The sequence below is a fragment of the Hippocampus zosterae genome, chromosome 17 (assembly GCF_025434085.1).
Source record: "Hippocampus zosterae strain Florida chromosome 17, ASM2543408v3, whole genome shotgun sequence".
Taxonomy (NCBI): Eukaryota; Metazoa; Chordata; class Actinopteri; order Syngnathiformes; family Syngnathidae; genus Hippocampus; species Hippocampus zosterae.
Window position 1 is genome coordinate 307,311 of NC_067467.1, and position 21,972 is coordinate 329,282.

General features: G+C 56.8%; 1 protein-coding gene across 1 annotated transcript in view; it reads right to left on the reverse strand.

Annotated features, from left to right (window-relative positions):
• Window positions 1-1,059: 1,059 nt before the first annotated feature.
• The window catches only part of LOC127589164 (protein sidekick-2-like), a 32,978-nt gene continuing 12,065 nt past the window's right edge, over window positions 1,060-21,972 (reverse strand). The window contains exons 2-45 of the mRNA XM_052048208.1: window positions 19,667-19,826; window positions 19,275-19,381; window positions 18,946-19,093; window positions 17,549-17,682; window positions 17,250-17,361; window positions 16,886-17,079; window positions 16,656-16,739; window positions 16,380-16,574; window positions 16,024-16,140; window positions 15,741-15,908; window positions 15,550-15,652; window positions 14,997-15,173; window positions 14,763-14,899; window positions 14,519-14,666; window positions 13,617-13,757; window positions 12,583-12,764; window positions 11,632-11,747; window positions 11,098-11,293; window positions 10,934-11,032; window positions 10,664-10,855; window positions 10,366-10,487; window positions 10,156-10,265; window positions 9,759-9,909; window positions 9,449-9,686; window positions 9,261-9,376; window positions 8,992-9,181; window positions 8,785-8,883; window positions 8,512-8,706; window positions 8,230-8,431; window positions 8,065-8,168; window positions 7,914-7,984; window positions 7,699-7,834; window positions 7,451-7,507; window positions 7,243-7,344; window positions 7,036-7,151; window positions 6,738-6,924; window positions 5,632-5,769; window positions 5,399-5,560; window positions 5,198-5,323; window positions 4,968-5,132; window positions 4,750-4,890; window positions 4,428-4,572; window positions 3,005-3,134; window positions 1,060-2,851 (exon numbers count right to left, since the gene is read on the reverse strand). Coding sequence (XP_051904168.1) covers window positions 2,453-2,851; window positions 3,005-3,134; window positions 4,428-4,572; window positions 4,750-4,890; window positions 4,968-5,132; window positions 5,198-5,323; window positions 5,399-5,560; window positions 5,632-5,769; window positions 6,738-6,924; window positions 7,036-7,151; window positions 7,243-7,344; window positions 7,451-7,507; window positions 7,699-7,834; window positions 7,914-7,984; window positions 8,065-8,168; window positions 8,230-8,431; window positions 8,512-8,706; window positions 8,785-8,883; window positions 8,992-9,181; window positions 9,261-9,376; window positions 9,449-9,686; window positions 9,759-9,909; window positions 10,156-10,265; window positions 10,366-10,487; window positions 10,664-10,855; window positions 10,934-11,032; window positions 11,098-11,293; window positions 11,632-11,747; window positions 12,583-12,764; window positions 13,617-13,757; window positions 14,519-14,666; window positions 14,763-14,899; window positions 14,997-15,173; window positions 15,550-15,652; window positions 15,741-15,908; window positions 16,024-16,140; window positions 16,380-16,574; window positions 16,656-16,739; window positions 16,886-17,079; window positions 17,250-17,361; window positions 17,549-17,682; window positions 18,946-19,093; window positions 19,275-19,381; window positions 19,667-19,826 — 6,512 coding nt within the window. The 3' untranslated portion in view covers window positions 1,060-2,452. The remainder of the gene's footprint in view (window positions 2,852-3,004; window positions 3,135-4,427; window positions 4,573-4,749; window positions 4,891-4,967; window positions 5,133-5,197; window positions 5,324-5,398; window positions 5,561-5,631; window positions 5,770-6,737; window positions 6,925-7,035; window positions 7,152-7,242; window positions 7,345-7,450; window positions 7,508-7,698; window positions 7,835-7,913; window positions 7,985-8,064; window positions 8,169-8,229; window positions 8,432-8,511; window positions 8,707-8,784; window positions 8,884-8,991; window positions 9,182-9,260; window positions 9,377-9,448; window positions 9,687-9,758; window positions 9,910-10,155; window positions 10,266-10,365; window positions 10,488-10,663; window positions 10,856-10,933; window positions 11,033-11,097; window positions 11,294-11,631; window positions 11,748-12,582; window positions 12,765-13,616; window positions 13,758-14,518; window positions 14,667-14,762; window positions 14,900-14,996; window positions 15,174-15,549; window positions 15,653-15,740; window positions 15,909-16,023; window positions 16,141-16,379; window positions 16,575-16,655; window positions 16,740-16,885; window positions 17,080-17,249; window positions 17,362-17,548; window positions 17,683-18,945; window positions 19,094-19,274; window positions 19,382-19,666; window positions 19,827-21,972) is intronic.

Genomic DNA, 21,972 nt, shown 5'->3' on the forward strand with positions numbered 1-21,972 from the left:
ACGTTGAAGCATATTTTGGTGTCTAAACGCAATAAACTCGTAATATCTCTCTCTCTCTCTCCATTTTTACTTATCGTCTAAACAGCTCGTCCGAAGGAAAGGAGGTCATACATCTGCATTCACGCCTATGGGATGTGAAAGTGAACCATTTGTTTTTTGCAGCGTCATCATGCTCATTAGGAGGGAGGACCTTCCTGACAGCCAAGAGAATTGGAATACAAATGAGGATGGGCGACAGGACAAAAGGAATGTGGCCATGGAAAGCCGTTACCTGCCCTCAGCACTGGCGGCCGCCCTGCTTGCAATGTAATATTCACCGAATTCACTCAATGTCAGCGAATGAAACCGCAGCAACAACAAAGTTCGGAACCGAGGCCATTACAGCGCTTTTTTTGGAAAGTCGTACACACGCTGTCGTGTTCGTGTGTGTGCTCTTGCCGTCGCTTTTCATGGCGCTGTCACCTCTTTAAGGAGAAAAATGCTTTGCATGGCTTCATAAAGCAGCTCTGTTTTTAGCCTGAAACAAATGCACGTCCTGGCGTTTTTTTTTTTCATTTAAAGGAGAACCTCATAATCTCATCATCTGAAATTCAGCAAATTTACAAGTGTGGTGCTTTCAGACTCGGCCAAGATTTACTGTGGTGCAAACATTTCTCTCCAACGGCGAATCAGGTTTAAACATGCACCCGGGGTGTTCCCAAAGTAAGCATATCATTAACCTCAATGCAAAACACGAATTAACATGTCATCGCTGTGTCAGCCTTCCAAATAGCACGCGACACATGTGTTGACCCCATTGGCGTGAAAGCCATACACTGCGTGACTAAGAAAAGGCATGGAAGGAGTTTTGACTTTCACCACTTCAAGGCCTCTGCTAACTAGCCGATATGCATTTGGCATGTTTGGCGTTGTGAGTGAAAATGACGGACCGTAGAGTCAAGAATTTGGGGGGCGGGGGAGAGTTCAAAGACAAGAGAAGCTACCACAGTGCATTCTGGAACGTGTAGCACGCCAAAACCATGGACCAGAACTGTGCCCTATCGCACAGCGACGCACACGAAAAATAAAAGAATTTATTTTCAGAGCGGTCTCATCAATCAATGCATGACGTCTGATGGCGTCCACGGCAGTGGCGCTCGCACAAGAAGGACTTTGGCGATTACACGCAGTGGGAAAACAAACACTGTACAGCGGGACCGGCGGGTCCTCGGCGAGGCCGAGTACAAAATGTCCGAGCGGACGTCCAACGTCTTTTGTGACCTCTTGTTTTCACAAACGCAGCTTGAAATCTGCCTCGACTGTCCTCATGGGGATTTAGCGGGATTTTGTACAAAGGAAAAAAAACTCACAGAACTCTTTGCACGGGCAATGCTTCATGTGACTTTTTGACATTTTCTACAAGAACGGGGAAAGAAATCTCTTCATCAATCGATGGTGCTGAGTGCACTACCTGTCGAGCCCATCTCCAATAACCGCAAATGTCATTGACTTCCCCATTTTTAAAATGTATTTATATATTTTTCATAGTTTCAGTTGGATCTTTAAGAGCTTGCGCAATCGAGATGTTACAATGCGCTGCAATTCATAGCCACGATGTTTCAGAAGAAAACTCCACTTGTGGCTCCATTCCTAAATATGAGTACGGTACATACTACAGAATGCGTTTCTGATGTGATCGTACTACGACCATGAAAACCTGACGTGCTAGAGAAAAAAAGGGGCACCTTTGGAATCAGATGCCCCCCAAAAAGCTGACTTGGACAAACCCGGTGTCATTTGTACAAGACGCCACCTTGAGGAATGAGCAATGCAAGCTTGGAACATTCGGACACTCCTTCAAAACACCGAATGGGTGGAGTGATTCTTCATTTCTTTGGCAGTCACTCCAGAAAGTTCCGTTCAACTCTTGATTGCCATCAAAATGTGGAAACAAGTCGACTGGGGTCAACCGCACACATTTTTGCACCATTTCCGACTCAATTCCGGAATCAGGAGGTGTGTAAGGTGGCCCGATCTGCCGGGACGTGTGCTTTTGCGGCGAAGAATACACTTGATGGAAAATAAGTAACAGTTTGTCAAGCTATCTACTGCACAAATGGACACCCCCGACCCCACCCCGCCTCGCCCCGGAAAAAGCCCAGCCAAAGGTGCCGGGATGCTTGAATGTGACGAGCATTCCTCGAAATAGCCGTGAAACAATCCGAGATGAGTTCACGAGGTCGACACGACGAAAAAGGGGAAGAAGGCGATGCAGCGGGTCACAGCGACCGTCAGCGAGTCTTTGTTTTTTGTCTTTTTCTTGGAACAACTCAATCTGGCGTGACAAATAAAAACCTGGCAATGACCGTCTTTTTCTTCACAAAATAAACATCACGTCGATGATGCGCGGCGGGCGGGGGAGGAAGACGCCCCCGACGCGGACGTTCGGCGCGAAGGCGTCCTTCTCGGGGCGTCAGACAAAAGAGGAGAAGCCCGCGGCGGGCGGCGGGGCGGCGGCGCCGCAGGCCAGGCTGCTGGGGGGCCGGTAGAGGGCGGCGCGCTGGCCGGGAGCTTCGGAGGACAGCGGGCACGGGGTGGGAGTCCGGCTTCCTTTGGGCCTGAAGAGGGCGGCCTGGCCCTGCGGCGACGGGGCGGCGCCCTGGGGGGGCAGCGGGGGCACGGGCGGCGGCTGCTGTCGCGACTCCTGCTCGGCCAGGGGCTCGGGCTGCGCGTAGCCGTACGCCGGCGGCCGCGACACGCCCTTGGGCTGCCGCCGCCACGAGTTGAAGTAGGTGGGGTCGCTGATGTAGTGGCTGACGAAGGAGTGCGTCTTGGGCCGACTCTGGTCCATCTCGTACTCGCTGTCGCTGCCCTGCCGAGTCACAAACACCGCACCCGTTTGCGTCGGCGGCGGACTTCGAATCGGCCGCCGAGAACCGAGCGGCGGGAAAATTGCCGCGACGAGCACGCGCGCACGTATTTGAGTTCCTTGTCGATTTGTGTGCCGGAGGGCCCGCGGGCCTACCTGAGAATCGGAGATCTCGGAGGGCTTCTCCGTCAGGCTGCTGCTCTCTGCCGCAATCAGGTCGTTGTATTTGGCGCTCACGTCCTCGTCGGAATAGTGCAGGCTTCCGGGGCTGGGCCTCGGCGGCGACCTGGCAGAGGAGGCGGGGGGCCAAATTGGACATGACCGGGACAAAAGGACGAGCGCGTGACCACCTCATCATGCGCTTGTCCTGCGGCAGCGCATGCATTGACCATTAGGGGGCAGCTTGCGATTATCGTCACAATAAGGAAGAAGGCGTCACGCGCAGCAATCGTAGTTCACTGAAGATAAAGAATATATGTCTGTGAGTATCGCCCGCACGGGTTCAAATGGCAGTTGTCTGGGAAAGACTTCTCACAAAGAAAAGTTTGATTTATGGTACAAGCATGTTCAATTCGTGACACTTCAAAATTTGCATGGAAATCAACAGTTAATCACATTAAAAAGAAAAAAATGGGGCTCGCGGATGCGCGCTGTACAATGCGGCCTTTGGCTCATTCGGCAAAAGGATCGCTTGAGGTTAGCGACTTTCTTTTTGGAGTTTCTTTGGCGCCACAGCAAAAACAGTCCATTTAAATAAAGTGCGAAACATTTCCCTTCTGCCGAATGGGGGTGAGCAGGGCGGGCGGGTGGATGGAGGCAAGAAAAGACGTCAGGGGGGAGTCGGATGTGTCAAAGGGAGCGGGCAAATGCTGCCGGCGAGCTTTGAATTCTTGAAACTTTTGGCCCCCGGGTCCCTCGCCCCTTCCCGATATCCCGCGGGGATAACGGCCCCCCCGCCCCCGCAGCAGCGCCCGTCTCTTGCCGGGGGGGTGGGGGCGGGGTGGCCCGCTCATTAGCCGAGAGCGCAGCGCTTCAAAGGAGCGCGACGGCCCGCTTTCATCGCCTCCTTGGTCAAGGACGAGACGCGGCAAAGTCTGGTCATCTTCTGGCTGCTTTGCGTCAGCCAGAGACGAGCCTCGCAAAACCGGAGCCTCTTTTCTCTCCAGACGGCGATCCATGAGATCACAGAACGACCGGACCAGCGCGACGGGTTGCCACACGAAAGATTGACATTTGAGGCACAACGGGAACATTTTCATTTGGCTTTTGCTGACAATGTTTGGCTAGCCACCACAGAGCCCACGAGGCCGCAAATAAAAGCTCGCACTCAAAACCCGAGGAGCGCTCTTTGTCCAAAGCGGCGACAGACGGACATAGAGGACGCGGCCAATCTGACAAATGCTAATGAGCGGCCTTTGCGCTTGCTGAGCTCAGACGCCGAATGTCAACGATGGGAGCGGAAGAGGCTCCGTTTGGCCTCCCCGCAGCGAGCCAGTATTTTATTTTTCCGAGGAAGACGTCACGGCGTGTCATTGGGAAAGAAAACAAGAGCAACGTTGGAGATGCGGCGGCCACTGACCGCGTGTAGATGCCGTTCTTGCGACAAAAGGAATTTTTGGCCGACAGGCGTCGGTTGTTGAGCTCCAGCGAGGGGAAGCGGCCCTCGTCCAGGCGCACCATCTCACCGTGGCTCAGCGGCAGAGCTGTGCAGTTGGAATGGTTGCCTGGGGAGGGGGGGTGGGGGCGGGGGGCAGAGAGAGGTTGCTGGGGTGAAGGAAAAGACACTTTACGCCAAAGTCCTGTCAAAAAGAAACGTAGTGCTTTGGCGCAATCTTGCCGCATTCTGATCCCAAAGAACTATGTTGAGGTCACGGGAGGAGCTTCTTATCCCAAATTCCTACCTGCCTCCGTCTTCTTGCTGTAATTTTTACTTTGTCCGCGGATGACGAGGACAAAAATCAGCAGCAAGATGAAGATGAGGCCCACCAGCGCGATGACCACCAAGAACCACCATTCTTCGTAGAAGGGCGACACTTTCTGGGCTGCAAACGGCCAACAACGTCCATTGACGACTGACGCGCGGTTTCCGGGGGGGGGGTTTGTGTGTGGGGGGGCTTGCCTGATATGGAGGGCGAGGGCAGGCTGGGCGAACCGTAGCCGTAATCGTTGACGGCGATGATGCGGAAATCGTACGTGACGCCCTCCCGCAGCATGTCGAGGTTGAGCGTGTAGGACGTGACTTCTTTGGGGATGTCTTTGATGAAGATGTCCCACAAGCCTTCGTCTGCAACCCAACACGTCAATCGGAGGCGCTACCTCCGCCTTCAGCTCCACCGCTTCTGCGCTTACCGGACGGCCTGGCTTCGATGACGTATCGCGTGACGGGCGCTCGGCCTTGATCGCCGCCGGTCCAGTGCAGCGTCAGGGCGGAGCCGTAGCGGGAAATAAAGGGTTCTCCCGGCGGACCCGGCGCTCCTTTCAGAAGGGTAAGAAGGAGCCGAGAAAGCGCGGCAAAGTCGGAAAGCGGCCCCCCCCCAAAAGGGCTCTTACCTTCTCCGGGCCCCGCGGTGATGTTGGCCTCCACCTCGGGCCCGTAGGTGAGCGTTTTGGCGCGGATGCGGAAGTTGTAGCTGACGCCGTCGGCCAGGTCCTTGATCTTCATCCACAGGGGGGCGCCGCCTTTCACGTCCACCGTCACTGTCTTACTGACACCTGCGGCGCCAGCGCAGGAGTCGGTACAGAAGAGACAGACTCTCCACGCTGCAAAGTCGCGGCTCGCTCACCGTCCACCGGAGTGCGCGGCTCGTAAACCAGGCGGTAGCCCTCCACGATGCCGTTGGCCCGCTTGGGCCGGCCCCACGACACGTTGACGGAAGTGGTGGTCAGCTCGCCGAAGTGGATGAAGCCGGGCGCGCTGGGGGCTTTCGGAGAGAGAGAGACGTTAGGATGGGGGGCAGGCTTCGCCGTTTTCGGGCCACGCGGCGGAGGTGGCCCAAGTGCTCCCGCCTTTGACTTGAGCACAAAGTAGCCATTCGATTGCTGTCCTTCAAGACCCTGTCGAGCGATTGCACGATTGGGGGATGGAGAGCGCAGAGAAGAGCTACAGCAGATTTTTCTTTCATTCAACGCAACGTGAGTTTGAAGAACAAAATGAGATTTTTTTTGTTTTTTTGTTGAGCTTCAACGACACTCGAGCTTCTCGATGCAGCCAAATGTGGGGATTTGGATGCCTGACAGGTAACAAAAGCTTTTGTGTCTTTGCACTGGCTCTCTTCCCAGAGGCCCTGCGGCGGTGCGACGAGCCAAAAGCGCTCGATTGTGACACGGCCCCGTTCGCTAAATAGTTCTTGTGTGTGTGCGGGTGTCAGCCAGTGAAGAATGATGCCTTTGTGCAAAATAGCGCAAATCAACGCGGGGCGTCCAACCTCAGTGCTCTGTGGCTCATTTTGGCAGGACGGCGATCGAGACCGGTGAGAAGATCTCCAGTCAATAAGAGCGCTTTACATTTTGTTCAAGTGTTCCGTTTCATTCATTCATTTTCCTAACCACACCCCAATAGTAGCCAAACCTTCAGCCATGAAGTCCGAACGGCGCGCTTTACACAACGGCGCCCTATTCGTCCTCCTCCGCAGAGGATAAAGAAAATCTACCCGCCTGCGGTGTCGTATTCTCCCTCCGCACGTGTCGCTACAGCGATTTTGTTGAAACACGGCGACACCGAAGCGGTCCGTTAGCCCATCTATGGCATTTTGCACCGCAAGCGCATTTTGCAAAGCTCTGCGGTTGTTTGAAATGCGTGATGTGCAATTGTCCGTTATTAAAAGAGCTTTCGATGGCGACGGCCGCTTGAAGGGTATCGAACGCCCTTGCGGCCGTCCCCGGGAGTCACCTGCTTGCTGAGTACGCCCCCTGGCGGGTAGCGACCGCGGCCCGTCGCCGGCCGCGTTGAAGGCGGCCACGCTGATCATGAAGGTGGTGTAGCTCGTCAGGTTCTTCAGCTTCACGGCCAGCTCGGGCAGGAACAGCGTGCGCAGGCGCTCCGTCTCGTTCTGCAGCTGAAACTCCCAAAAGTAAATCTGCAAAGCAAAAATCGCGGGGCCGTTTTAGCCGCATTTTCTCTTACATTTCTCCCAATGTCTCCCGCAAGTCGGGGGGCCGGCTTTTGGAGCGAGGTGACGAGATGATACCTTGTAACCTTGTATGTCGCCATTCTGGGCATCCGGCGGCGGGGGGTCCCACGTCACGTCCAGCTGGGTGGCGGTGGACGACTGGACCGCCACGTTCTGGGGCGGCGCCGTCGGGACTGCGACGGCAAATCCCAACAAATAGCGTACAGAGAGATGACAACGGCAATGGATTTTTTTTTGGTTCAAGCATGGCGAGAGAAGACACACCTGCCTCACCCACAAAGACCTCCTGCGGCGCGCTGCTCGGACCCTCCCCCACCGCGTTGTACGCGCTCACTCGGATCTCGTAGCGCTTGTGTTTACTCAAATCTGCGCCAAGATCAAAGGAGCCTTAGCGAGGGCAACGAAATGGAGTAGATGGCGCGTGGGGGGGTGTGTGGGGGGGGCATCCCATAAAAGGAGAGTTCAAACTTACTGTCAAGTTCATACTGGGTGAGTGAGGATTCGCTCAAGTTCCTGATGCTGTAAGCACCTGCGGGGAGAGGGGGGGGGGGAGTGGGGGGGGGGGGTTGTGGCATTAGGCACCACATCAACACACACATGAAAGGATGATGCGCATGGAAAAAACTGTCAGACTTCTTTCTGCCTTCTGTACACAGAGGAGGAAAGCAAGTGGGCCATATTTTGACTGGCTTCCCATTGAATTGGGCCAAAAAGGCTCACCGGCGAGCCGGGCCCAGCCGGGGGGCGGCTCGTCGGCCGTGCGGACGGCGAAGCTCCGCGGGCGCTCGTAGGACAACTCCCTGTAGCGGAGCCGGAATCCCAGCAGGACGCCGTTGATGTGATCCTCGGAGGGAGGCTGAAAGGAAACGGCGCCGTCGTCAGGGTCGACCTTTGACACCGACAAGCCGCGCATTTATCGGGAGGACTCTCGTCACCTGCCAGCGGACCAGCACGGACGTGGTGGTGTGCGGCGTTACGGAAACAACGGCGGGCGCTTCGTCCGGGGCTGTGCAACGTTTCAACAAATCAAGGCAAAAGGCGGGGGGGCCGTCGGCGGCGGCGACCCGGGGAGGCGTCGGCTCTCACCGTCTTGCAGCGTGGTGACGGCCTCGCTCTCCTGACTGTATTCGCTGTCGCCGATGTCGTTGGTGGCCTTCACGCGGAACTGGTAGGACGTGAAGGGCTTCAACCTGTGCCAAAAAAATGCACATTTCCAGCTCATGTCGGCGCGAAAGCCGTCGGTCGGCGTACCTGTCCAGCGTGTAATTGTGGACCTCGCGGCCGACCGAGGCGGAGTGCAGCGTCCAGTCGCGTCGGGGCAGCTCTCTGTATTGCACCGTGTAGTAGCGCACCGGCGACAGGCCGTCGCTGCCCGGCTCCCAGGACAGCAGCACTCGCCGGGCCCGCACGTGGCGCTGAGGCGCCACCGGCCGGCCGGTGGGCTGAGGGCGGGCTGAGCGGGGGCGCGCAAGCGGGCGTGAGCGTACACGCACGCCCGCTTTGCGCCCGCAAACTCACGGGCGGGGCACCCACCTCGTTTTTCCGTGGTGACCACCAAGGCCTCGGCGACCTCGCCCCAGCCCTTGCGCGTTTGGGCGCTCAGGCCAAAGACGTACGCCGTTTGGGGCCGCAGGGCCGCCGCCGCGTACTGCCGCGCGCTGGGGCTCAGGACGTCCACGGTGGCGCCGCTGCTGCCTGACGAGTTGCTCCTGTACGTCACCTGATAGGCTGCGGGGGCGGCACACGGGTGGAGCGTCGGGAATCCATTCGCGGTGGTCGAGGTTGCACTCGAGCCTCCAAACTCACCCAGGATGATGCCGTTGGGCTGGGCCGGGGGTTGCCAGATGAGCCTGACGGAGGTGGTCCTCACTTCGGGGAACAGGATGCCCACCGGAGGGCCCGGCACTGGAACGCAACGCCGCAAAGGGGCTCCTTAGTGTCTTCGCCAAGCGCGCATTCAACGACAAATGTCATTCTTCAATCAAAAGAGCGAGCGGAGGATTTTCAAATGACCGTCATCCAGGGTCCTCTCCAAGACGGACGGCGCGCTGCTCCTCCCGTCGCCCACGCGGGTGAAGGCCAGCACCCGGATCTCGTAGAGGACGTACTTGCCCAGGCCCGTCAGGAGGACGCTGTGGCTGCCGTTGCCCTCCACCGCCCACAAGCTGGCGGCCGCGTCCGAGTCCTTCTCCTTGTAAATGACCTGCCGGTGGACGGCGCAAGCCCTTTTTGAGGCCCGAGCGGCAAGTCTGCTTGCCGTTTGCCGAGGGCTGCGAGCCCACCTTGTATCCGAGGATGAGCCCGTTGCGCTCGGTCTCGGGGACCGGGCCCCAGCGCACCAGGATCCTGCTGGAGGCGGTGGCGAAGGCCGACACGTTGGCGGGACCGCTGGAAGGCACTGCGGCGACAAACGGGAACTTGACCACCTCGGGCCAAAAGCTCGGCGAGCGCCGCGCTCCGCCTTCCTCACCGGACTCTCTGGTTCTGCCGCGGACGGGCCGGCTCCAGGGTCCCGAGCCGACGCCGTTGACGGCCTGCACTCGGACCTCGTACTCGGTCCACTCCTCCAGGTCCTCGATGACGAACTCCCTCTCCAGCCGGTCCGCGACGACGTGCGAGAGGACGCCTCCTTGGGAGCCCCATTTGGAGTACTGGATGCGGTAGGCCACCAGATCGGGGTTGCCGTTGTACTCCCGCTCGGGAAGCGGCTGACACGACAAGCCGGCGCACGCGATCAACGACGACGACGGCGACGACAAAGACAAGCGGCGCAAACGTACCACCCAGCGGAGCCACAGGCTGGTCTCGCTGGCCGTGCGCAAGGAGACGTTGGCGGGGGAGACGTCCGGGGGGGCCTGCAGGGTCTGAATCTCTCCGGAAGGTTGGCTGGGGGGACTGCTACCCACGATGTTCACCTGCCGCATTCTGAACCTGCGCCGGAGAAGCCGCGTCAGCGCTCGCGTGACTAAAGTGGAGGCTGAGCCGCTGGCCAGGTTCTTCCGTCCACCGAGGTGGGGGCAATATAATCGCACATTTGGATTCTTTTGTGACCATTCGGTCACCTGAAATCGCGTGTTCAATTTGCAATCGCATGATTGGATCAGGATAATTCTACTCAAAAGTCCAAGAGAATAAAAAGTTTGGACAGTGGACCTAAGAAGGCGCCAGGTTGCTCACCTGTAGCTGGTGTAAGGGTTGAGATCCAGCACCTCCATTGCGCGGGCGTCCGGCTCGTTCGGGAGCTGCTGAAGCGCCAGCCACTCTTCGTTCTCCCCAACGACGCCGATCTGTGATGCGGGGGGGGGGGGGGGGGGACACTCGCTCAAGCCGGCGGTTCGGAGCCGCGCGCCCGACCTCGCCAGATCACGCGGGACGCCACCGGCCCACCTGGGCTTCCACCTGCCAGCGGGAAATGGACGTCTTGCCGTCGTAGCCCGGCTTGAAGTGCAGCCTGACGGAGCGAGCGCCCACGTCTGAGACGGCCAGGTTGGTTGGCGGGCCGGGCAACTCTGGGGGTGGCGCCGGAGCCATATTTTTCGGGCAAGAAGAAAAAAAAACACAGTATTGAACTGCAAATGTTCTACTTAAAAAACAAAAAAAAAGACAACAAGAGCCCCTTTTGGCCCAGGAGTAGACAGGCGGGTGGGCTTCCCGGCAAGGTTTTGAAATTGCGGTCGGCGCTGACCTGGCGGGACGCCCGAGGAAATGGTGGAGGCGGAGAGCTGGCCCTGCCCCTTGGCGGTCATGGCCGCCACCTGGATGGTGTAGGTGGTGAGCGCCGTCAGGCCCGTCACCTTGTACTCCTGAGTCAGGTTGGGCAGGTAGTGGGTCACTCGCGTGTTGGTCCTGTTGAACTCCTCCCACGAGATGCGATAGCCTCCCAAAACAAACGCACGCCGCGCTAAGGAAGCAATTCTTTGTTTTATTTAAAAAAATAAAATGAGTATTCAATCACCTGTGATGAGCCCGTTTTTCTCCAGAGGTTCCTTCCAGCTGACTTTCAGGGAGGTATCCAAGATATCGGTGAAGCTGAGGTGTCCCACAGCGCCGGGAGCTGACGTACGATAAGGCAAGATGAGCCGGCGGCGTCCCGCGGCGGCAGCGGGCGGGGCCACTTACTGTCCTCGTGGGTGCGCAGGCGCTGAGGCGGGCTGCGCGGGCCGTCCCCCGGCGCCGTGAAGCACAGCGCCGACGTGTAGTACTCGGCAAACTTCTTCAGGCCCGAGATGTAGCCCACGTGGAGGCTGTCTTGGAAGTTGGGACGCGCCGTCACCACCGTCGCCTCGCTGGCCCGCCCGGGTTCCCACGCCAACAGCTAAACCCAGGTGGAGGGACACGCCGCATGGGGGAGGGGGGGGGGGTATTTTTGAAAGCTACATTTTACTGGGGGCGATAAACCTCACAGAAAAAAAACCCAGAATGATTATTTCATTGTAAGGAGTATCAGAGCCACAAAGAAAAGAAAAATAACAAATGATTCGGGCCTCCCCCCCACTCAAAAATGGTTGGGGGCGGGGGCAAGATGAAAACAAACACCCTCGCCAGGAGAAGCGGTTGAAATGATGAATGGATGCAATTGATTTTCCCAAAAGGAATTCTTTTGTTGCTGGGCCAGTAGTGCGCCCTCCGGTGGCCAAGAAGGGGCGCGCTCACCTTGTATCCCTGATTGATTCCATTGACGAACTGCGGGCTGGGGGCGCTCCAGGTGAAGCGCACGGCCGTGGAGTTGACCGGCTCGGCTTGCACGTTTCCCGGCGGCACCGTGGGCACTAAAGAAGGAAGATGGAAGAAAAAAAAGGAAGTTTAGGACGAGGCGGAGAGCAACCAAACTCCCCATTTGGCCTTGCCTCAGGCGCCTTTCTTTCAAGCTGACGCGGCGTCGCTTCTGACGCAAGGCCGCAAAGAAAGCCGATTATTATTAATGAGGCCGAGTGACCGCTCGCCGCCGTCCCGGCCCGGATTCTCCGAGAGATGGAAATGCGCCGAGCGGCTCCCCTTTCTGCATTTTTGATGCAATGAGTGGGAGGACAGCTGTGAAATGCGCCCGGAGCATTTCAGCGAGAGACAACCGGGGAGATGAAATGAATAGTGCCACTTGGCAAGGGAACGAACGGGGAAGCGGACGTCCATGTCTTTCGTAGCTCCCAGCAATCCAACCGTTGACGCAACAACAAACGTGATGCTTTTCACGGTGCTACACACCACAGCATCAGGGACAGTCTTGGAATTATCTGCATTTCATGTGTGTGTGTTGTGTCAAAAAAACCTTTTTTGGAATGAGGGGAAAAAAACCCCACCCTTTACCCACGTCGATGGAATTTTAAGTCACATTTTTAAAAATTAATCAAATCATGTCCTCGTTTGGAAGATAGCATCCCAGTATAGTACAGTTTTCTTTTCCTCAACTTTTTAAGCACTATTAAATGCCCAAAAAACATTTTTTTAATGTATCCAAAAAACACTGTGGGGGCCGTTTCCTTCATGGCTCAGTAAACGAGTGATCCCGCGGTGCTGGCGAATCTTCCTGGCCTTGCGATTGGCTGGCCACCCAGCACCAATTGTACGTCGCGTCGGCGCGCGTTTTTGCAACCGCGTGGCGCTCACCTCCTTGCAGCGTCCACTCGGTCACCTTGCGGCTGTAGACGCCCCTGCCCGCCCCGTTGTAGGCCGCCACCTCGATCTCGTAGTTGGTCCATATGATGAGGTCCTCCAGCATCAGGCTGCTCTGCTCCGGGCTGGTGATGTTCTTAAGCTGACAGTCCACGGGAAGCCCGGACAGACAGTACCTGGCCAGCACGGGGCGTGGGGGGATTATTTGCTTCAAGCTTTTGGTTGAAGTTGATTGTCAAACTCAACCTAAAACAAAGATCGTGGCAATCGTCTCCGAACACAGAGCGCAAAACACGGCAGGCAGGCTGACCCGACGAGCATCCGTGTCGTCGTGAGGAGAAATCTTATACGAGCGGGTTCATCCAAAACTACTCAGTCCAGCATTATGCGGTCTCAAGATCAAAATTCTGGATACGTTTTAAGACAAGAGTTGGCTGCAGTGCATCTTTCTGGGCCTGGAGCGATGCTACCGAGCTGAACGGTTCGGCGCTTGGAAACGTATTTGCGCATGTCAGTTACAATGAGGTGAAATGATTTGGATTTTAGCGATTCGCGGTGGGGCCCGTCCGCTGCGAAAAAAAAAAAACGACCTGCAGCTAATTATACTGCCCCCCGGTGGCCAAAACACACTCGCCAGAAGAGCGGGACAATGGCCAGCCATGACGCACACTTTAGATTGGATTTCATGAGGTTATTAACTGGAATGGAGTGCTATCTATCTCATTAAAAACATTCCAATCATTGAAGTTTTTTTGGGGGGGGTTGCTGGAAGGCATTTCGAGCATTTCCATTCATTTCAAGGGTGAACGCCGATTTGCAATACGAGTGTTTTTCAATGAGAGGCTCAGGGCAGCGCCGTGACAGCGGAGGACAAAGAAGGCACAAAAGTGGAAAGGTGACGGCTGGCGGGAGGAGCCGCAGGACTCTAATTGGCGGCGGAGAAGCGCCGGCGCGCGGCTTATCACGCCCGCCTTTGAAACGGAAGCCGGAAGCCCGGTTGCCACGGTTCCCCCCCCGCACCTCCCCACCTGATGACGTAGCCCTGCAGCGGGCCGTTCTGGTGGCTCTCGGGGGGCGGCTGCCACTGGATCAGGATGGACTGATTGGTGCGGCCGCTGGCGATCACCGTCTGGGGGGGCGCGCTGGGGGGCTCCTCCGGAAGGGTCAGGCTGGAGAGAAAAATAAAATAAAAATGCAGAAAGGATGTCTGACGTGAGACGGGCCGGCAAAGAAAGCAAAGGAGGGCCTGAACGTAATGATTGAAAGAAACGATTTCTGAAGCGCTTGCGTTTTCTTTAATTGTGGCCGATTTCATTTGACGTTTCAAATGGAGCCACTTCCAAAGAATGGCACCGCACAGTTATTAGCGGTGGACAGACTGGATTATTTGACTGATAATGGGTCTCTTTGGGCAAGCGAGTGAATTCACCGCTGACAACGCCGCTATTTTTATCACATTTCATCATAGACGGCACCTGAAGCCTGCAGGGCTTTCTTTTTTTTTTTTTTCCTTTTTGCGAAAGGTGAGACAATCAAAGCGGTGTCGGTCAAAATGGAGCAACACGGCGGAGATGTCGGCTGAAAGGGAAGGCAGCCATCTGCGCAAGCCCCCTCCAGTCAATTTCGGATGACATCTTGATTGCTTCCCTCCTCTGCGCCGTTCCGGAGCGGATGAGTCAAAGCCGGGTCACGTCTCGCTTTTTGCCCTTCTGCGGGGTGCGCCCATGCCCGCGGTGAAAGCTGCCGTTCACTGCGGGCCGCTAACAAAATGCTTTTATTTTGAAATGGGAGCGATCCCGCGGCGTGCACATTTCCCCCGTGACGACTCCACCACTCGGACGGCAAATGCCCCCCCGTCCATCCGCTCGCCTCGTACGTACCGTAAAAGGCGCGAGACGGACCGAGCCGAGCCGCGTGGGCGGGAACTTACCGCTCGCTCTCTTTGCTGAACTGCCCCCGGCCGACGTCGTTGACAGCGCACAGGCGGAATTGATAGGAGCGTGCGGGGACCAGGCCGCCCACCACCACCCCGTTGGACTCCGGGTGGATGTCGGCGAGGAGCGCCGTCCACGGAGCGTCTGGCAAAGAAAACACCCCCCCCCCAAAAAAAAAGTCATCCGCCGACTTTGCTCACGGCGCGGCCGACGCCTCGGCTTCGAAGCGGATGGTCTCACTGTTCTCGGACACTTCCAGGATGTAGCGGATGAGCGGGCTGTTGCCGTCAAAGGCCTGAGCCCACGTCAGGTTGATGGCGCGCTTCTCCATCATGCTGAGCGCCGCCACGGGGTTTTCTGGCGCGTGGGGGAGTTGCCTGATCCACAAGAGAAGGAGATACTAAGAAGGTCAAATCAAATCTCATGGATGTGGCATTTCAAATGGAAAAAAAACAACAACAAAGCCGCACACACCTGACTCGGAGGTGGGCGCTGCGGGAATCGTTCCCTCCCACAGAGGCCACGCGGCAGGTGTAAGTGCCGATGTCGCCCGACCACGTCTGCGAGATGTGGAGGGTGCCCTCGGCGTCCAGTCGCAAGCGGGGCGACGCCTTCACGTCCAGCGCCGAGCCGCTCTTCTCCCACGCGTAGCTGCGGCAAAAAGAAAAGAAAAATGCGTACGTTTCCATCAACCGATGACACGTTCAATGTCCCGCTCCCGTTCAAGGTGAGCTAAAACGAGCGCATGAATTGAGCATTTGAAGCCGCAAGCGGTGCTGGCAACAGAGAGGCATCTTGATCCCTTCCCACCGCCGCATCCACACGCAGCCAAGGCGGCGCTCCCCTGAGAAGCGCGCCAAGGAGGGAGGTGCCGGTGATTAATTGGGGCTGTTGGGGCTCTGCGGCTCGTCTCCTTGCACTTGCGTTTAATTCAAGGCGCCGTCTCAAGTTATTCCGAAGTTTACCAGCGCCGCAGGTGACAGAAGCGCGGGGCAAACTTTTTTTTTTTTTTTTTGGAGTCGTTTACCTGATGCTGACGCTGGGGTCGTGGGTGACGCCGCAGGCCATGACCGCCTTGGTCCCCTTGATGACGCTCTGGTCCTGCGGCGGCCTGCTGATGCGGGTGCGGGCTGAAGAAGAGAGAAGGGAGAGTTCCTTGATTGGACTATATTGCATTCTGCGGGCCGCCCGGGCGCAAATTGGCGGTTTGCCGCTCACCCCACACCACCAGGTCGGCGGAGGCTTCGTCGATGCCTCTGGAGTTGCTGGCCATGCAGGTGTAGGTGCCGGCGTCCGACAGGTGGGACGGACTGATGAGCAGGCTGCCCGACTCCAGCAGGGTGAACCTGGGCAGCTGCACCGAGCCGCTGGCCAGGACGCGCTCGCCTGGAAAAGCCAGTGAGCGCTTGGAATGTGACTCGTGAGTGACACACCCCCCCCCCACCGGGCGAGTTCTTCAAACGATGAGCCATCGCGTGGCAGGTACATTTGAGGCGCGCACCTTTCTGCCAGGTGATGGCCGGCCGCGGCGCTCCGGACGTCTCGCAGTGAAGGATGACGGAGGTGCTGTCAATCACGGCGCTGTCGGCTGGCCCGGCGGTGATGTTGGGAGCGATGCCTGGTGGGCGTACGCGCACACGCACAGAGAATGAGGGAGGAGGGAGGGGGCAAGAAAGAAAACAGAGTGGCCCTTCTGCACCGGCGCCGCTGCGGGCGTCTTCAAATAGAACTCGTTTGAAGGGGGAATGATTACGCGATGTCCATGCTAATGGCCGTTAGCATGACGGAGGACTTTTGTTCGGCGGCTTGGCCGAGTGGGAATTTTTGGCTGATGAAAAGTAAAGCAAAAGGACTGACTGGTGACGGCGAGGTAGGTGTTGGTCTGGATCTCTCCGGCCGGATTGCGGGCGAAGCACTGGAACATTCCCGTGTCGTCGGGCAGGAGGCCGTTGATCCGCAGGCTGCCTCCCGGCAGGATTTTGTAGCGAGGAATCTTCAAGGGGCTGATGGCCGCCGCGTCCTTGTACCACACCAGGTCTGGCTGTGGCGTGCCTGCACACACGCCCGCCCGCCCCAGAAACACCTCAATATCCATCTATTCTGCTTGTGACGAGATGCAAAGAGAACACAGACCTTCAGCCTGACAGGGGATGTCCACCACCTTCTCCATCTCGGCGGTGATGTGGCTCGGAGGCTCTTTCACAAACGAGGGGTACTCTGGAACAAATCAGCAAATGCCAAAAAACGATCCATATGAGTGACGGCTTTCTGTATTTCTGCAGCAAATCTACATGGGCCGCGTCTACGTCACAAGGCAAAGGAAAAGTAGCGGCGCCAGCAGTGGCGCAAGACGCCGCGCATACCGAGCACATGCAGAAAGGCGCCGGCGACAACCGAGGGCGCGCCGCCGCCGTCGCGCAGCGCCGCCTCGCACTCGTAGTAGCCGCCGTCGCCCGCCGCGGGCTGGCCGATGACCAAGCGGCGGCCGAAATCTCGGACGCCCGCGCGGATGATCGCGCCGTCTTTCCTCCACGTGATGCTCATCTTGACCAGCGGTCTGCCGGGCCAAGAAAAGAAAAGTCAGCGACACAAAACCAAGAGAAGTACATCCGCGCATCTACAGACATGGAAAACATATCCACACACACACACAGACGTAGCAAATGAATTTCTTTCAAATGCGTGTGTGTGTGTGTGTGTGTGTGTGTGTGTGTGCGCGCGCCCCACCTGGCGTTGGCAACGCACTCCAAGATGGCTTCGTTCCTCCCCACGGTCACGCTGGTGTTCTTCGGGGGAATGATGATGGAGGGGCCGATGGGGTCTGCGGCTCCACCCACGTCTAGCGCACGCACACAAAGTCAAATCCATCAAACAGTCATCAGGGGAGATGAAGGGGGGGTGTCTCCAGTCAAGCGGCCTGACATCTTGTCACTATTCCCGCCTGCTATGAACAGGCCTTGATTTCGATGAGGGGGGTCGGCGTGACGTCGGCGTGACGTCGGCCGCGCCGCGCGCACGCTACTTACTCTCCACGGCGAGCGTGACGGGCTGACTGGTTTTGTTCTCGCCGTTCTTGTCGTTGACAGCCTGCGCGTAGTAGCGTCCGGCGTCGGGCGCCACCGTGGACAGGATGACCAGCGTGTTGTCCAGGGTGATGGCGCTGAGAAATTAAAATGACAGCAACGGGCGTTTAGCGTTTAGGGAGCGTCTTTCGGCTCATCCTTGACACGTCGGACCACAACAACAACAAATAAATAAAATGCAGTGCCGTTGCTTGGTGTGAAAATGAAGGCAACTTGGGTCTTGTTAAAAAAACACACACACGCACACAAACACTTTTTGGGGGGGTCTGCCAATTGGATGTGGTCAAATGACAACTTTATGAGTTGCACTCCCGCCTTGTTATTCCCCTTGCCAAAATGTTCCATTTTAACAAGGCAAGCTTCTTCTCACACGAGCAGCTAATCCCCCCCCCCGCCCCCCACCCCCTTGTAAACAGACTTCATTCTTACAGTCCAACATGGCAATTATTTGCTTTCGACAGTTAATGCACGCACACGGGTCGGCATAAATGGATGCCTTGCGACAGATGGCCGCTAATTGGCCGGGCAGATGCGCTTGCCAATAAAGCAAAGGCACGCCAACATGCCAAAGATCGCATTTTCCAAAGCACTCTGACGGATGACGTGAGCGGCCTGCCCAAACGGGCTCTTTTTTTTTCTTTCCCATTGCAAATCTTGACGAGCGGGAGAAGAAACAGCAATTGCAGCGCTTGCGGGATGCCGCTCGGGGTTGACGCTCTCGTGCCAGAGGAGCCCATTAAATGGGAGCTGACACTAAGCACGCGGCCAGATTAGGCTCGACAAAACTGCCAGCATCTGCCCGATCGCTGCTGGATAAACAAACACAAACGGCGACGTCTGCGCTTGTGCATATCAAAGCGGCTTAGCGCCCGCTGAGAAAACAGGCGGCGAAACGCGTCTCGTCGGAACGCGTCTCGTTGGCAGCCTCGGTCGCGATAGTCAACTCAGGCTGCGCGGGCGGAGTTGGCGAAAAAAAAAAAAAAAAAAGAAATGCACTCAAGCAAGAGCACTTTGAAGATGGCAACAATATGGCTCAAGTCAAATGGAAAAGCGGCCTTTCAAAGTAGCGCACGATTCTACCAAATGATATCCAAGTAGCATACAAGATGGACGCCAGCGTGACGACAACTAATTGGCCAAAAGAGTGGAGAAAAAAAAAATAACTTTTTCCCCCAAATCCATCCTACTCGGTATGGGCGAACGCTCGCAATTGGTGGCCATAGCAGTCACCGGCGCCCTCTTGTGGCTGTGCCGGAATAAGCCGCCCTATCCCCGGGAGGGGGTCAGCTCACTTTCCGGCAAAGGAACAAAGGCGAGCGGAAAAGTTGCGGGCGGCTTACATGCGGCTGCTGGAGGGGATCTTGCGTCCGTCGCGGAACCACGTGATCTGAGGCTTGGGGAAGCTGTGGATGCGTGGCGCTGGGATGAGGGCGGCGTCGCCCTGCGACACCGTCTGAGAGCGCCGGCCTTCCACGAAGCCGCTCATGTCTGCGGGCGGGCGCGGGGGCGGCAAAGGCGTGCGTTATTGTACCCGTATCTAGTATATTACAGCCTTCCTCCGTTGCGGTACATGTATGCAGTCATCGTAAGTATGCATTGTGTAGTATGAATGGGAGAATTAAAAAAAAAGCACAAGTAGGAATGCGCGGGAGAGAAGCGGCGCACTTACAGGCCACCCTGACTTCAGTGCCGCACTGCATGATGGCCCCCACTCGGTTCCTGACGATGCAGCGGTAGTGGCCGGCGTGGGCTCGGTCCAGCGAGGGGATCAGGTACCTCCGGGCGACAGCACATATCAGAGCGTCGGACGACGCGCTCATCCGTCACCGTCGGCCGCGTTTGTGGCGGGATGCCCCGCGTTCAAAGCAAATACGGAGCAGCGATTTGGAGCGGCGCTGCCGGCGCGGTGCAATGGATGGATGGATGGATGGATGGGGAGGCTTTGGCCACTGGACCGTTTTGACTGGCAGATGAACACTTTCTTCTCGCAAGGCTACAAATGAACCCCGCTAATATTGGCGTGCGTATTGTGAGCGACGAGGCGCGGAGGCCGTTGCTCACCTGTACTCCAAGGAAAAGCGCGTGAGCTCCGTGCCGTTGTAGATCCACTTGAACTCCAGAGGCCAGCTGCCCTCCGCCATGCAGGTGAGGACCAGGCGGTTGCCCTCCAGGTGAACCTGGACTTGAGGGGGCTCCATCTTGAAATAAGGCGGCACGTCATCTATTGGACAAAGAGCGGACACCGGCTAAGGACGTTTAGCCCGACGCGATTGCGGCAATCATCAGCAAATCGGGTCTCCGGGTGAGCCATTTCCACCCCCAAGTTGGGGAAATCATGGAAAAAGTAGAATGCAAGACCACGGCCAAGGCCCGGCGACTCTCATTTGGATTAGCTCCAAATTCGACATTTGGACAGCCATCTCCCGCGCGCGCATGCTTGTCGCTGTAACGCCACGAAAAAAATGTATTCACAGTTACAAGATGCGCTACGGGGCCATAACGCTGCGTCCTCTCACGGAGCCATTTTCGACAGCTTTTATCCCGCTCGGGGGCCACGGCTGACAAAGACGCTCTGCACTGAAGCCACTCGAGAATCGGCGACTGTCAGAACAATCTGTCATCCAAATTGTGCCGATCGCCCGCAGTCTTCGTGCTTTCCAAAAAATGAGAAATTGTCCATTGTGGTCCAAGGAAGCGGCGACACAATCTCCACTGACGATGAAGATGAAAGATGATCTATCTGTGAACTAGCCAGCTTTAAATTCTCTTAGCCAGCTAACAAGATGCTGTCGTTAATTAGATGGCCGCTGAGATGGGCCAAGAGATACATTACATGGCTAGCTAGCTAGCTAGCTAGCTAGCTAACTGCATTAGATGATTGGATTTTGCTCGGCCCTATTCAAGAATGCTAAAAACATCCCACGCATGGGGCAAAAGGATCAGGCAAGTGAAGAGGTGTCTGCAAGGGAACAAAACACAAGCTTTTCCCGCTCTTAAAACCTCTTCCTCTGACAGGATGACTTATGCTTTGCGCCTGCCGTTATTTATCTCGAGAGTTGCCTAATGCGGCCACATTATATAGGCTCCCTTCCACACGGACGGCCTTTAAGGTGAAGACAAAGCGCTTTCATTTCACTTGATGAAAAAGCCCCGATCAGACATATTGATCCGTCCGCTCGGCCAGCCACGGGCGACATGGCTGCCTTTGTACAACCTGTACAAAGAGTAAAGCCGCCGAGGCCCACGGCAAGCGCGGTTGCGGGCACGCGCGGGGCGAGCCGTTGCTGATGGCTTGAGCACCTGAAGATTTATGCTGGTGAAAGCAGAGGAATTGGAATTGGGGGGGGGGGGGGCAGCCTCGCTGAGCCGGAACGCCACTATGGCAAATTGAACCCGATTGCAACTGTAAATAAGAACAAACGCGCACCTCCGTGTGTCACACGGGCAGCCATTCATGCACACAACTGGCCCCAAAGACCCCCCCCAACGGGAAACTGCATTTGCATCCAGCACAAACATGCCGCTCGCAAAACACGGACATGACGCGCACTACATTCAGCGGATTCTCTCTGTGAGGTCTGTGTGTGCGCGTGTGTGTGTGTGCTCTCAGGTGTGCCGATGTGATGCGGCGGCAGCACAATTAGAGGCAGACAAATGGAGATTTCATTAGAAGTGAAGACGGGAGCGCCAGGCCAGTCAACGGGAAGCAGATTCAATTATCTGGACGCAAATTTCACCCGGCGGCGCGCGCTCCACAGCCCGTGGCTTCCCTGTTCCGGAATTCTCTTCCGTTGCCCCTCGCCAGTGTCTCCCTCAAAGGCGGCGGTGACGCAAAAGATATCCCGAGACCGGGAATTGGCATTGACTTGGACTTGGGGCTGAAAGTCGCGCCGGGGAATACGTGTTTGCGTGCTTTTCTTCAAGGCGCTGGAAGGTTGGAAGCGGGCCTGGCTGAATTTAGAAAGTAGGCCAAAGACTAATGGAGGAAAATCAACAAAGGCACGAAAATGTTCATTCCACGGGGCCCCGGGTCATTAGAGTTAATACTGCGTGCTAGGCCATCTGCACGGGTTGTTTACACTAGGCGGGATAACGAGATCCTAATTAGTCGGCGCTATAGGCGGGGAAACCTTCGTTCACACGCGCCAAGATGGAGACGATCAGCGCAACGTTGCCGAGTCGACCAAGAAGAGGGAGCCGGTGGCCGCGTTCTCCGTCTTGTGGCCGTCTGGCTGTGGCGTTAAGGCGGACGCGCCGCTCCTCCTTCTCCTTTCAATCTCCCGATCGGAGTACCACTGCTGGCATGCTAATGGCATTTTTTTTTCTCCGTTTGTTTAAATGCGTGTGGGTGCGCGCGCACGCAAGGT